The sequence below is a fragment of the Alexandromys fortis genome, unplaced genomic scaffold, assembly GCF_014885135.2.
Source record: "Alexandromys fortis isolate MF-2015 unplaced genomic scaffold, M_Fortis_MF-2015_v1.1 scaffold_55, whole genome shotgun sequence".
In the NCBI taxonomy this organism is placed as follows: Eukaryota; Metazoa; Chordata; class Mammalia; order Rodentia; family Cricetidae; genus Alexandromys; species Alexandromys fortis.
This window is the reverse complement of record NW_026067936.1, coordinates 8,667,870-8,683,517: the sequence shown is the minus strand read 5'-3', so window position 1 is coordinate 8,683,517 and position 15,648 is coordinate 8,667,870. Positions and strand designations below refer to the sequence as shown.

The 15,648-nt window shown below is 47.7% G+C and overlaps 1 protein-coding gene across 2 annotated transcripts in view; it reads right to left on the bottom strand.

Annotated features, from left to right (window-relative positions):
* Gsr (glutathione-disulfide reductase) overlaps window positions 1–12,621 on the bottom strand; it is a 34,238-nt gene extending 21,617 nt beyond the window's left edge. Inside the window, exons 1-5 of one of the 2 annotated variants that reach the window (XM_050146802.1) lie at window positions 12,341–12,621; window positions 5,397–5,423; window positions 4,679–4,767; window positions 4,161–4,230; window positions 1,039–1,186 (exon numbers count right to left, since the gene is read on the bottom strand). In XM_050146802.1, coding sequence (XP_050002759.1) covers window positions 1,039–1,186; window positions 4,161–4,230; window positions 4,679–4,767; window positions 5,397–5,423; window positions 12,341–12,580 — 574 coding nt within the window. In that variant the 5' untranslated portion in view covers window positions 12,581–12,621. Of the gene's footprint in view, window positions 1–1,038; window positions 1,187–4,160; window positions 4,231–4,678; window positions 4,768–5,396; window positions 5,424–11,136; window positions 11,257–12,340 lie in introns of those variants that run through there. The other variant, XM_050146803.1, reaches the window with a different exon arrangement.
* Between the last annotated feature and the right edge of the window lie 3,027 nt (window positions 12,622–15,648).

Below are 15,648 nucleotides of genomic sequence, written 5' to 3'. Positions count from 1 at the left end.
CCCCCGTGACAGCTTGTGTTAGCTGTCAGTGTGAAAGAATGCAGAAGGGCTTGGTGGAAAGAGCTTGACAGCACTGACTGGGAAGGCCCGCCCACTGTGAGCAGTGCCATTCCCTAGGCAGGATCCCAGCCTGGAGCTGTGCAGGGAGAACTGGGAGAGCAGGCACACTCTTGACAAGGCTGTGACTCGCGTCCCGCTGCGGCTTCCCTGAATAAGAGACTGCAATCTCAACTGTGGGCCGCATTAAACCTTTCTTGTTGCTTTTGTCAAGAGTAGTTTATCACAGCAACAGAAATGAAGAAACTCCCCATTCAAGACTCACAGTATTACAGGAAATTAAGAAACTCACCATCTAAGACTGACGGTATTACGTCGGGGAAAGAATGAGCAATGCATCTTAAGAGTGACTATGGCCATCCGTTCAGGATTCATTCCTAGCTCTTAGCCCAACACACAGATACACAGGCAGATAGGACCATCTCGGAGATTCATGGCTAGTTTATCTTTTATACATGGCTATATAAGAAACAAAAACTTGGGGCTGGAGAGATGGCTCAGCGGTTAAAAGCACCGGCTGCTCTTCCAGAGGTCTTGAGTTCAGTTCCCAGCAACCACATGGTGGCTCTTAAAATCTGTAGTGAGATTTGGTGCCCTCTTCTGGCCTGCAGGCAGACATGCAGGCAGACCACTGTCTACATAAAAAAATAAATAAATCTAAAAAAGAAGAAAAAAAAGAAACAAAAACTTGCAATGGGGAAAGCTATTCTTTTTACAATAGTTCTCTCGAATAGTTACTGTATATTAAATCTTAGAAATAATCATTTGTCTGACAGCCCCAGCACTCTGCCATCCCAGGAGCAAAAAGCTGCAGCTCTCACGGTTTCTCTTCCTGACTCCTGAGCTGGATGAAATAATAATTACGACTTAGTTAGACTTAGGACCTTCTTTCCTGGCCTTTCTCAGGACAGAACCAGCGCAGGCCGATCCCATGATGTGGCATGTAAACTCTCTGACCGCACTGGCCTCTGGAAGACTCACCTGGGATCTGGCTCTCCTGAGGAACTGTGGGCACACCACCTGTGGCAATCAGGATGTGAGGGGCAGTATACCTCTTCCCGTTGACCTCGACCGTGGGCTGAGGACCGTCTGCAAATGTTGCATAGCCGTGGATGATTTCTATGTGGGACTGGGGAGGGAATGCTGGCATTAGCAGTCGTGAGACTTAGAAAGCAAACACACAAAAAGCACACCTGCTGAGGTGGGGAGGGGCGCTCCTAGAATCCTGCACTTGGGAGGAGGCAGGAGGATCAGGCACTCACTCAAAGTCATCCTTGGCTATATAACAAGTTCACAGGCAGTTTGAAGTACAGGAAACCCATCTCAAAGAATATCTAGCTGCCTAATATATCAGCTCCTTACTTCACCAAAAAAAAAAAAAAAAAAAAATAGCCTAGGCTAGGCTCCAGTCCAATTATGTAGTAATGGATGACCTCAAAAATCCTGGTTCTTTTGCTTCTACTTCTGAGTTTTAGGATCACAAAGCTCAGACATCTTTAATCTCAGCAGAGGCAGGTGGATCCCTGTGAGTTTGGGGTCAGCCTTGTCTACAAGAGCTAGTTCCAGGACAAGTTTGATAGCTACAGAGAAACTCTGTCTCAAAAAGCAAAAAACTAACCAAACAAAAACAAAAAACTTAGGCACCTGTCTCTTGCAGACTAAGTTTTCCTTGAAGTGGCAATCCTACTGCCTCGGCCTTTCACTGCTGGGATTATAGGCGAGTGCCACAGTACGTCGCAAGATTTTGATTTGGGATTTCTAAACAGTAAGATGGATTCTGTTCCTCACATTCTTAGACCTGCTGATTAGTAACTGATACGCCAGGAGAGCTCACCGCCCATTCGTGCTGGACGTGAATAACAAGAAGTAACAGCTACCTCGAGCCAGGAGCAAGAGAACAAAACCCCATGCTAGCCGCTCCAAGGAAAGAGACAGCATCTTTGATTCCAAGAGCTGAAGGTGAAAGTCTTCTTTCCTCACATTGAAAAGACACTAAAAATGACATGCCGGGGGGAGGACAAGGGACAAATAAAGGGGAAAGATGCCCGAGAAATACTCTGTCCAACAGAGAAGAGGCAACCTTTTGCTTTCCTTAGTGGGAGGAAAGCTACTAAAAACAACAAACTCCACAGAGACGCTCTACCATGGAAATTCTGAGAGCACTAATGCCTGACCTGCCGAGTGGAACCCTGTCTGGACAAGGGTCAATCCGAGGCCTGCCAGCAAGCTCCAGCCGGCTGTGACCTGTGTCCTGGCACACAAAGGTGGATGAGGAAAGGCTAATGGAGCCACACAAAGCATGCCTGGTTCTGACCTCTTCCCTCCCTGCTAACCTCCCTTCCAGGCCTGCTCTTGCAGGTGCCTGGCTTAATGAACTCAATTTAAACTAATGCCAAACCCACGAGCTTTACTAACAGCCTTCCTTGGGGGCGGTGAGAACTCCGGGAGGAAAAGGGCTGAGTGGCGACAACACACTCAATAGTGGGGAGAAAGGGTTGCTCTGCCTGGAACACAGCACCCAAGTTCCTTTTGCTCAAGAACCTTCCACCAGCTCTAGCCTATCACGAGATTGGAGTGAACTCTACCACACACCAATCCTAAATTCTGGAGAAATGCTGATTTCTCAGTGACTTTCCTACCTTTTTTTTGGGGGGTAAAGATTTATTTATTTTTATTTTCTGGGTATGGGTGTTTTGCTGCATGTATGCATGTATGCCACACATACAAAGTGCCCTGCAGAGGCCAGAGGCCAGCATCAGATCCCCTGGATCTGAAATCATAGCTGTTAGCCACCGTGTGGGTGACTGAGAACCAAACTTGGGTCCTCTGGAAAAGCAGCTAGTGTTCTTAATTGCGAGCCAGCTCATAAGCCCATCTTTTTTCTTAAAATTTAGTTAGCCACCTTAGAGAAATTCCAATAGCAGCTGGCCATGGCACATGCCTTTTGTCTTAGTACTCAAGAGGCAGAGGTAAAAAGATTTTTGTGAGTTCTGCACGGTGAGCACCAGGCCAGCCAAGGCCACATTCTAAGCTCCTACATAAGGGGAGGAGTGCTGGACAGATGGTTTTGTGGTTAAGAGGGCCTGCTGCTCTCCCAGAAGACCCAGACTTAGAGCCTAGCACCTACGTCAGGTGGCTCACAACTGCCTGTACCCACGGCTCCAGAGGATCCAACACTGCCTTTGCCCCTATGGGCGTCTGCACATATACATACACGTATACGTATAAGCAAAAATAAATCTTTAATTTAAAAAATGATCGGGAGAGAGGGACAGAGGACAAACACTTGCTGTAGGCAAATACACCTCTGCAGAATTTTCTTGATAAGAATTTACTTACAAAGTTATATTTCTGAATCCAGTCTGTAAGAAGCTGTTCTCAGCAAAGGATGGACACTGGGTTTCGAGCATGTGCTCCTGGCTTTGGCCAGCACGCTGTCCTTCACATCCCTCTCTCCTGATTTAACTGAAGGAACAGAGCTACTGAAGATGCACACATGAGGGGAGACCTGGGTAGCGAGAACCCACGAGAGTCTGGGACAGCTTCAGAAGAATTCAGATGTAAATATAGGGGTGAGCACTCATTGACACAGGACAGGTTAGCTGCCGCCACAGCTGTTCTGCCCATGGGAAAGAGCAGCAACAGCAAACTGCCTGCTCTGCTCCGACCATCCAAGAGCAGCACCAGCAAGCCACCGGCTCAGTTCGGACCACCCAAGCACTCTCGTGTATTCTCGCTACAGACCTGGCATACCCTGTCTGCTCTCTGTAGACAGAGACTAGCCTACTGGATCAAAGGTTCCTGATCAGTAAAGTCAGCTTCAAAATGATTAACAGAAAAAAAGTATATAGAAGTATTAAGACCTGGCTGGACAAGGGTGGTGCACACCTTTAATCCCAGCACTTGGGAGACAGAGGCAGGGGGATCTCTGTGAGTTCAAGGCCAGCCTGATCTGCAGAGTGAGTGCCAGGATAAGCCAGGGCTACACAAAGAGAAACCAAAAAAGAAAGAGGAAGACATATCCAAAGGCTGCATTTTTGTCTGGTCAGATCTGGTGCCTCCTCTAGGACTCCTTGGCCAAGCTCAAAGGCCGGCATACGCACCTTGGTTAAATTGTTTTGGTAGATGGTGTTCAGGCGGCTCACGTAGGCATCACGCTTCTCCTTGATGACACTGTAAAGACACCGGAGTCACTACGCAGAAACAAATTTCTTTCTTCACCTAGAAGCCAGGGCCTCAGCCTCGAAGACCACTGACTATCCGTAAGAATAAAAGAAGTAACTGAAGAGAGGTGTCCCCTGGACCAGAAGCTTCTCTGTGCTGAGGACGCTCAGGATGCTCCTGTTCTGTTCTGGAGCATGCTCAGGGAGCATCTGCAGTATGTGTGCCTGTTTGTGCAGAAGATCAGGAGCTAGACCAGCAAGATGGCTTACTAGGTAAGGGCACATGCTGCCAAGCCTGACTGTCTGAGTTCAATCAGTCTAGGCAAGAACTCTGCGACCAAGCTACACACCCAGCCCTGGACATATTAGGACACAGTAAACCCCCGCCCCTCAAAGTACAAATGGGTTTCAAAAGCACCCAGACTTGTAAACGGAACCCTTGTAGCATTAACACTTACTGCCAATTGAATTTACTCTCACAGCTTTGGAAGCCATAATCCACATGATCGTGAATGAATTCAGAGTGGACAGCTGTGTTCCACATTACCTATTTAAAAAAAAGTATCAAAATTAGTCATGCTTGAGTGCAGAAGACAGACAGAAGCCACGAGGGAAACATGACAGACAAAAATAGTGACCCTGAAGTTAAATGGCAACTAAATACATTAAGAGAGAAGATTCGGGACCTGGCTAGACAGATTTTATATCTGAAGTATCAGGGAAAATGATAGCATTAAATTAGCCAGCCTATAAACATGCTAAAAAGTAGAATATTAATGGCCTTATAATTGTTACTCTTAAGTTTTTTATTATTCCTTACACTTTTTTGTTTACTCTTACTCTAATTCCTCTTTTAAACTTTATATTTTTGTAAGCTTTGTGGATATATATAAGAAAGCAAGCTGAACAAGCCATGGGGAGCAAGCCAGTAAGCAGTGGTTTCATCATGGTCTCTGCTTCAGTGCCGGCCCTGACTTCCCTTTATGATGGACTGTGAGCTGTAATCTGAAATAAAACCTTTTCCTCCCCAAGGTGCTTTTGGTCAGGTGCTTGCCACAGCAACAGAAAGCTAACGAGGGCAATCTGCAAATGGTATTTTTGGAATGCCCTTATTCTGACCATGATTCACTAAACATGAGCAAGGAGCCGCGAGGGGAGGTGAGATTAAAAATTTACCTTTTTGGGGACACATCCGACATTCACCTAGGGGGAAAAAAATGCAAAAAGACACAGGTTAAGAATGCCCAATCTGAGTCAGTCAAACACCTATAAGAAAAATGAAGACCAAAGGTCACAGCATCACCCCGAGACCAGCCACAACTAGTGACAGTCACAGTGAACTGGATCCTACCGTCACTCGCTTGTTCTACCACAATTAGAAAATCATGCAGAGTTCCTCATGTGACAGAGCAGAACACGTGTATCCATCTTTCTCAAAACGGGGAGGGGTGGTGAGATTTTCTTTGTGTGTGTATGTAGTATATGTGTGTGCACGCGCGTGCATGCATGTGCGTGCTTACCTGCATGGACCTCCACCTTCCATATGAGACGGGCCTCCCACTGAACCCGGCGCTCACTACTTTGGCTAGACTGACTGTTAAGAGAGCCCCTAAGATCTGCCTGCCCCAGGGCCTGGTATAAGCTGCTACATCTGGCTTTTACGTGGGTTCTGGGGTCCAGACTCAAGTCTGTCATGCTTATACAACAAGCTTCTCACTTCCTCAGCCATCTCCCCAGCCTGCTAACCGCTTTTGACCACTGCCTCTTTATTAAAAGCTGGGGCGTCTAAGAATGTGTTTACAGCGGCTTGAGAGTGGGAAATGTGAGCCCTGGCCAGGGATGGGAGCACACACCTGGAATCCCAGCACTTAGAGAATCTGGATCCCGGGATCCTTAGATACGCAGAAGACTGAGTCTAGCCTCGGTTACGTGAGACCTTGTCTCAAATAAAATAAAATAAAGACAAATCCAAGTCTGGATCTCACTGCATGGGTAATGTTCTGTGTGTACTAGCAGGAAAGCCGCTTGCAGAAGGACAACCACACTGATTTCAGCTTAAAGGGAAAATTACAGATTCCCCGACACACATTCCAGATACTCTTTAACCATTTAACTACTGAGTAGGAAGAAGAGATAATTTATCTCGGCTGACATAGGCGGTTCTAAGACAAAAGAAGGAACCAACAGGGCATCCGTAAAAATAATCAGCGTGGGGCCAGTGAGATGGCACAGTGGGTCAAGATGCTTGCAGCCAAGGCTGACTGCCCGAGGAGGAGAACCAACCAGCACGAGTTTTCCTCTACCCTCCACACGTGTGCCATGGCAGGGGCACCCGGTGCACTCATGCACATACACACACATTCAAACAAACAGAAATCGGTGTGTTCACAATACCAGCCGGCGCTGGTGCTGCCGCACATTTACAAATTGGTGAGCAGTCACCAAAAGCACAAGATTATAAGGCATGTGGTATGAAACCTGGATGTTGAGCAACCGCTGCTGACGAAATGAGAAAACCTCAGTGGATCTCATACCCTGAACTGGAGGGAGGGTGAGGGGCAGTGGCCTCGGGAGGCCAGGCAGGAGTTCAAGGACAGCAGGGTTAAGTAGAATTCAAAGCCAGATTAGGCAATAGGTGAGATCCTGTCTCAAAAAAAACAACAAAAAAGAACAAGACTTATGGCTAGTTTTTTGATTCCTCCAATTTTCCAGATTCTGTTTGCTAAAGTATACCTGATAAAGCTTTATTATAACCTACTGTTCACGATTATCCTGTACCCAGAGACTGTAAAGGAACGAGCGATGCTTCTCTATGATTCCAAGTTATCAGGTTTGGGCTTTTTGCCCTCTAGAAAGAGATGGGTCACTACCTGTCCAGTTTTGTTCTTGGAATTTTTCTTTTATTTATTTATTTATTTATTTATTTATTTGAGACAGGGTTTCCCTGTAACTTTTTGGAGCCTATCCTGCAATTTGTTCTGTTGACCAGACTGGCCTTGAACTCACAGAGATTCCCCCCAAGCGTGGCTCTGCCTCCCAGGTGCTGGGATTAAAGGTGTGCGTCGCCGGGCTGGAGAGATGGCTCAGAGGTTAAGAGCATTGCCTGCTCTTCCTAAAGGTCCTGAGTTCAATTCCCAGCAACCACATGGTGGCTCACAACCATCTGTAATGGGGTCTGGTGCCCTCTTCTGGCCTGCAGGCATACACACAGACAGATTATTGTATACATAATAAATAAATATTAAAAAAAAAAGGTGTGCGTCACCACCACCCAGCAGGAATTTTCTTTTTAATTTAGCCTGCAAACTAATAGGGCTCATTATGAAACTGTCACACACACATACAAACACATACACACACATGCATGCACACACACACGCACACACACACATGCACACACATATACACACACAGACCACCATACTTTTTCATTCACCCCAGCACTGCTCCCTCCCATCCCTACACCCTCCTCTTGCTGACTGTACTTGGATTTAAAAAATGAGATTACACTTTAAAATGATTCTTAAAAGACAGAAGCATGAACCTACAGAAATGAGAGAAATGTATAGAACCCAAGCCTAATGAAACCCAGAACACCTGCCTGGGCGGTGGTGGCACACGCCTTTAATCCCAGCACTCGGGAGGCAGAGGCAGGAGGATCTCTGTGAGTTCGAGACCAGCCTGGTCTACAAGAGCTAGTTCCAGGACAGGCTCTAAAACCACAGAGAAACCCTGTCTCGAAAAACAAAACAAAACAAAAAATCCCAGAACACCTATGCGACACTTTGGACACACTTGGCGGGCAGTCCTCCATTACAGTTGGAACAAATGCTGTCTGCTAAATCACCCCCAGCTAACCAAGCTGAGGCTCTGCTACTCAACGGAGGCATTTGACAGTCACAGGAACAGCACAATGAGCCACTCCTAAGGGAGGAGGGTGATGGGTTTTGCAGATGCCAAAAGCTAAAATCCCCAGGGAAGATCAGCCCCGGCTCCTTGGTGGGGTTCTCCAGGGTGGGCAAAGTGGGTCTCGGTGCCTTTAACTCACACACCCACCCTCTGCAGTTTGCAGTGTGAGTCCACTAACCATTTCTTCAAGAACACACTCCTAACAGTGTTCCGGAAAGAAAGTTTCCAAGAAAGAAAAGAAAAACAGAAACGCTCTACACTTCCTCCCCACCCCACCTCTGGCTCCCCAGCAACCTCAGAAAGCAACCTAAGCACTGGGATGCTCTGAGCTACTCAGCCCCACGATGACTTTACTCCTCATGTACACTCATAACCCTGGAAGGCTCTGGCATGAGTAACAGGATTTCCAGGCCAACCTGGGCTACATAAAATCCTAAATTTAACCCATGAAAAATGGAATATGTGTCTGCTTAGGGTCAAGATGGCCAGACCTACACACGACTTACTGCTAAGGTCTATCTGGTTTATTTTTAAGAAGCTTCTACCATTTCTTTTTTAAAACTTGGACCTAGTCATTCATTTCCAGAACGCACTAAGCATCCACTGTGCAGGCTAACGCCCCATGTGGATCTCGTCCCAGAGCTTGTAGGGGCTCCCACGCTCTAAACTTATGTAAGGTGCCCACGCATCCAACCAAGAAACTAGACGGAGAGGATGACAGAAGACGACAGCCTTCTTGGGCTAAAGAATCCGCACAGCAGTGTCCCTGGGCACACTTTAGAGCTTGGGGACGGAAAAGAGGGCCAGAGTCCTGAAATAGCGCTTGTCCTATTTTGGCAGCCCTGGAGAACGAAAGCTCAGTGCCTCCAGCCACACTCGGTCTGTCTCCTGCCGGTCCCCCCGCTGGCAGCAGGCCTGGAGACCACCAGACACTGGCACCTGGGGCACCTCCAGTATTAGCAAGTGGAAGGTGGCAGAAGGCGCCTCAGGAGATAAATGCCAGAGCGGGCTACGCGGTGAGTGGAGGCAAGCTGAGGTGACATGTGACTCTGTCTCAAAGAAGAAAATTTTAATGTAAAGATATGACCAGAGAGATGGCTCCGCAGCTAAGAGCACATTCTGCTCTTCCAGAGGACCCAGTTTAATTCCCAGCTCTCACAACCACCTGTAATTTTGTGGTTCCTGGGGGTATCTGACACCTCTGACCACTGTAGGTACCTCCACCCACACATTTAAAAAGATAATATTTAAAGTGTAAAAACAAAACAGGCAGCTCATTTTTGAGGCCCCTTCTAGCTACAGAGAGCTGGGTTTTTGATTGTTTGTTTGTTTACTTCTGAACAAACTGCTTGTTTGCTCTTCAAAAGCATTCTTTTTTAAAATAAAAATATAGCAATTATCACTGTAAGACAGCCAATCAACAAGGCCAAAGTGAAAAATAATAGTTATTACCAACTCCAACCAGCTCCCCAATTTACAACCTCTTCTGTATTTAACACTCAGGAGAGCAGGAGCCGGGCAGGGGTGGCGCACACCTTTAATCCCAGCACTCCGGAGGCAGAGGCAGGCAGATCTCTGTGAGTTCGAGGTCAGCCTGGTCTACAAGAGCTAGTTCCAGGGCAGCTAGGACTGTTACACAGAGAAACCCTATCCCAAAACACAAAAACAAACAAACAAACAAAAAAAAAAAAGAGAGAGAGAGAGCAGGAGGGGCTTCATTTTATGAAGTTCTAAATTCACAAAGCCAATGAGGGCTAGTTTCTATTTTTAAAGGGAACCTATTGGAATCAAAAGGAAATGAATTGGGCTGAAGAGATGGCTCAGAGGTTAAGGGCACTGGCTGTTCTTCCAGAGGTCCTGAGTTCAATTCCCAGGAACCACATGGTGGCTCACAACCATCTGTAATGAGATCTGGCTCCCTCTTCTGGTCTGCAGGCATACATGCAGACAGAACTCTATATATAATAAATAAGTAAATCTTTATTTTATAAAGGAAATGAATTTTCCTTCCACCAGGCTGGTTAGAGAGCTATATTGAGAAATTAAAGTGCATGCTGGCGACAATAAGCCAGGCTGCATGTCGCTAAATCACTGCCTGCTGACTACATGAGCCACAATCTACTGGGCAGTCCTTTCCTGGGCCTGCCCTGCGGGTTTCTTGGGCAGCACCATGCAGCCCAGTTCACTGTAACTTTGCCAGTCACTCAGTCAGCCCTTACCACATGCTTCCTGGCAAGATGTAGAGAACAGAGAACCCCACAAGAACTGGGTTCCTCCTAATCCCAGGGTCAGCACACTCAGCAAGCACCAGAGCTTGAGCTCCCACGGAGGGTCCCCCCAAGGTCTGCGTGGGGAGAGAACTACCCCGCCTTGGGGCGCTTCCCTCTGCTGCTCTGCAGGTGTGGAGTTGTGAGCAGAAGTCCTGGTTTGCACTTCTCAGAGACTTTGAAACTGAATTCAAAGATCATCTCTAATTTGTTTCTTCAGGATTAACTTCAGTGCACTGGGCAGTAAGAGATTATCTTTAATTATTTGAGGGAGAAAGATTGGGGGCGGGGGATACTTCCTTCGGTTCTCTCCCACCCCAACCCCCAGCTGTTTTTTTTTTTAATCCCACACCTTACAACTACATTTGGTTTTTGTTTGTTTGCTCACCTAAATTCAGAAATTAAGCTCCAATGGACACATGTTATTGTGTCTACCCTTTGGTTATATTTTCTCTGATATTGGCTGCAGCCCTACCCTGCTTTGTAATTCCAAGCCAAAAGCTACTTTGAGGGGATCCCCAAAGTTATACCACTAGAACGCACCGGACATTGATGTCTCAGGGACACCAGTGCTTGGATGTGAAATGGGAGCTGCTCCATAAGGATGAACCAGGCAAGGCTAGGTGTACCGCAGGCGGCAAACACTGTCATTCTGAGCAGTCCTGTGTTAGCTGTGGAAGCAGTTTGTCTTTGTTTTCACCTTCCTAATGGGAGCCTAAACCCACTGGCCCCTTCCTTACCAACAGTGACGATGGACATCCCAAATCCAAGGTGACAGGAAGAAGGAAGTTGGAAAACAAAAGCCTTGAGAGTGCAGAGGTGACAAGCGACAGAGCTTCTACCATTTGTGGAGGGCAAAGGGCGGGCTCTGAGCAGCATCCTTCGGTCTGCCCCCTGCACAGATTTCTAGAGTCACAGTGCAGGTCAATCATTAACAGTCAATCAAGACTGTACCTTTCTCTCAACGCCCCCCTCCACCCTCATTCCCAGCAGTGGCTTGAGCCTGCTTCCAGCCACCATCTCTAGCTTCATTCATTTCACAAACAGCTACCGAGCAAGGTATTTTAAGGTAACAAGCAGTACACAAATAAAGGAACCCATCCCTGCCCCTAAGGAGTTCCCAACATAGTATAATTTAAACGTCACTCTTCAAAAGGCATTGAGAGAACCCGAGTCTCAGGTGACTCTTGGGTCAGCATTTTCAGTCACCAACAACAACTCTGCCTTGATCTTGTGATAGGAGAGGGCCACACTAATGTGGGTTCAAGACTTTTAAAAAGATGAAGTTTTTCAATCTACCCCTCTTCCTCTGCGTGTGTGTAATTTGAAAACTTGTCCCCAAACAATGCAAAACAAACAGTATCACGAAGCTGAGAAACTCCTTAAGATTTTTCTTAAGGTAGCTTGTCGTCCTCAGCGTTGGCTGCAGTTCAGATCAACTGCGAGTTTCTGAGCTCGCTAACACCCACGCGGCACTTCTAGCCACAGCTGGGAGCCTTGGATGCGCGGGAGCAAGTGAGGCAGAACTTCAACTCTCCAGGGGATTCCCATGCGCAGCCAAAGCTGAACACTCTTGCTACCCATCACTCTGCCCTTGAAATCTAGACGAGATCAGGTCCCCATCACTCAACGTCAGAGCCCTAGTCTTCCCCACTCGCCCACGCCACTAGCAGTTTCCCAGAGGCAGTTTCGTGTTTCTCTGGCTCCAGCGCCAGATGCAATACTCCCCCGTATGGAGATGCATGCCGGACAGCTAAGCTGGGCTTAAATGCTTGGCTTTCCTTAGCATTGCACCTGTATAGTGTGGCCGGCCGGCCTCTTTTTTTCTCTTTCCCGCCATCTCCCGGGACCCGGGGCCTCCGAGTAAGGAAGCGCCCGGGACGCCCGCGCAGAGGTCGGGGAGCAAGCGCGCTGCCGACGCGGCCCGAGGGCCCCGATACTCACGCAAGTGCCACCCAGCTTGTGACCCTCCACCACCGCGGCCCTGGCGCCGAGCTCCGCCGCCCGCCGTGCGCTGGCTAGCCCTCCCGAGCCGCCGCCGATCACGAGGTAGTCGAAGGAAGCAGCGGCCGGGGCCGGGGTCTGCAGCTCGCCAGGACTCGCCATGGCGCAAGTGAGCGCGCGCACCGCCCGCCGCAGGCTCGGGGCCGCGCCCACGCTCAGTGCCCGGGGCAGCAGCGCCATGCGCGGAAGTGCGCGCGGGGAGCGGGTGCAGCGTCGGCGTGACTAAGCACCCGCGGCGGGCCAGGCGCAGGGCCAACGTCCCCACCCCTCGATTAGCACCCGCCCCGCAGCGCGTGGATCGGGACCCAAGAAAACGAACGTTTTGTTTGTCCCCTGCTTCTCCGGCACCCGCTCCTGCACTGCCCAGCCGTTAGGCCTTGACTCACGTTCAGAGTCGCTGGGGGCAGGAGACAGAAATTTGAACATTTTTAAACCGCATTTTTCCTCTTTAAAGTGATTCTCTTGTACTTTTAAAAAAACTGGGATAATGTGTTGAGTGGCAGAAATGATCCACAGATGAAGCTTGAAGACAAAGGCATTGCCTTGCCAAGCTGTGGAAGTTACTGAGATGGAGCTGCTAACTAAACCGGCCAAGATCCCAGGCAAGGGTCTTTGGGAACAGTGTACAGATCACAGAAGCAGAAGACTGGAAGCCCACGGCGAAGAAATAATGAATACTGGTCCCCTAGGTCCCACACACCAACCAGAATGCACCGAATGAGAATATTATATAGTTCATTGTTTTGGGGTTATTTTTTTCCTGCTTGAAAAGTAATATGACTTGGGAGGCAGAAGTAGGAGGAATCTGGGCTCAAGATGATCAAGGAAAAAGATAGATTTTTTTTTCTGTCTAGTATAGTACCCAGTAATAAACGTAGACAGAATAACAGCGAGAAAACATTTTTCAAGGTCACGGTGAAAGCAGCTCAATGATTGTTAAACTCACCAGGTTAAAGTATAATAAGATAAAGGTATAGAGGCATGTAGATACATATAAACGGCCCCTCCCATACACTGATTTCTTCTTGATCATAAAATGGAAAGGGCACTATTTGTGCAGGCAACATGTGATCCTCACCTTTAATGCTACCACTTGGAGGGCAAAGGCAGGCAGATCTCTATGAATTTGAGGCCATGAGTTCCAGGCCAGCTAATGCTACATAATGAGACCTTCGTACAACCATAAAAGATGGGGAGATGGCTTGGTGGTTAAGAGAACCCTACCTCAATTCCCAGAACCCACAATAGGCTCACAACAGTTTGTAACTCTAGCAACCTGAGGTCTGACACCTTTAACCTCCCGGAGTGCCCACACTTACATGCACACCCTGATACACAGACACACACTTAGGAACACACACCTGTGATGTGATTTAAAATAGATAAGGTTAAGATGCCAGGCAGTGGTGGCGCACTCCTTTAATGCCAGCACTCAGAGGCAGAGGCAGGCAGATGTCTTTGAGTTCGAGGCCGGCCTCGTCTACAGAGCGAGTTCCAGGACAGCCAGATCTACACAGAGAAACACTGCCTGGAAAACCAAAATAATAAAAATAAAATGAAGTTGAGATCTGACTGGGCTACAGAACAAGTTCAAGGCGGCATGAGCAACTCTGCTGTGTTCAGCATGACTCCAGGGATGGACCTGACAAGGCAAGAGTATGAGGAAAAGACAGACACAGGAAAGCTGGGAACTGGGTAGACTGGTCTCTCTGATGGAGAAAATGTGACGAAGGCTCTTCTAATGGCATTTTGTTGCTGCATTCTCACATACTGAAAGTGTAGGGATGGAGACTGGGGTTACAGTTAATCTAGGTTGTCAGCTTGATTGAGTTTGGTATAACTAAGAGACAGGCTCTATGAGGGTGTCTCTGGGAAGGATTAACTGGATGAAGACTCGAAGTGGGAAGTGCCTTCTGGTGGGGTTCAGATGTGAAGGGTTCTGGGAGGAAAGGGCTGCGGCTTGTGCGTGTGCCTCTGATTGCAGCTCGTGGAGCATCTACCTGCTACTATCAGACCAGACTGCCCAGGCGTCCAGCCTGCGGACTGAGTAACTACGGGGCTCTCAGCCTCTCCAGAGCAGTCAGTTTGACTAGGCAGCCTATACTGTGCAAACAGACTTAAGAAATCCCCTCAGTGATGTCCGCTCCCTCCTGTCAGTTCTGTTCCTCTAGGGTACTCTAAGACAAGGAGACTCCTTTCTGTCTCTTTTGTAAAATGCTAATCTCTTTTACCTGGGCAGAGCACTCATATTTTAACCAACGCCAAAAGCCTACCTTTAAGTACTGTCATATTGTTCCTAATCGGTTCCTGCAGAGGTGTTCTAAAGGGACAGGAAACCTCAAACCATCACAATGACTAAGTGTGGATTACCAAAAACCTATCAAATAACATGAAGAGATAAAGAGGAATATGACTTTACAGAAAAAAAATGACGACAGCTTTTTATTTTTATTTTTGAAACTTTGTGCTTCTGTATTTGGGTATTTTACCTATAAGAATGGCTGTGCACTACTTACGTGCAGCACCTGCAGAGGTTAGGAGAGGGCATCAAATCCCCTGGCACTGGAGTTAGAGGTTGTGAGCTGCCATGTGGGTTCTGGAAATTGAACCAGCATCTTCTGGAAGAGCAGCCAGAGATCTTTACTGAACGATCTCTCCAAGCCCCACAACATCTTTTTAAAGTATTGAAGTTTGAAGTTATAAGAATTAAAAAACAGTTGGCGGTGGGTGGTGCACACCTTAAATCACAGGATGTGGGAGGCAGAGGCAGGCAAATCTCTGTGAGTTAAAGGCCAGCCTGGTCTACAGAGTGAGTTTCAGGACAGACAGAGCTGTTACCCAGAGAAACAGCTGTACTTATCAGGCTCTGTTTTATGGGGGGAGGTTAAGAGAGGGTTTCTCTTTGTAACAAACAATTCTACCTATCCTGAAACTCACTCTGTAGGCTAGGCTGGCCTCAAACTCACAGAGATCCAACTGCCTCTGCCTCCCGAGTGCTGGGATTAAAGTCATGTGCCACCACTGCCTGGTTGGCCTTCAGTTTTTATATTGCTTTTATTGATTTGAATGAGTGTGTTCACACCCATGAGTAAATGTGTGTGGGAGCAGGGCAACATTTGTGAGTTGGTACTCTTCCTCCCCCTTGTGTTCTGGGGAGTCAAACTCAGGTCATCAGGCTTGGCAGCAAGCAAGCCTTTACTGACCGATTTGTGGGGTTTAATGCATCTTAAATGAACTTTCAACCAGCT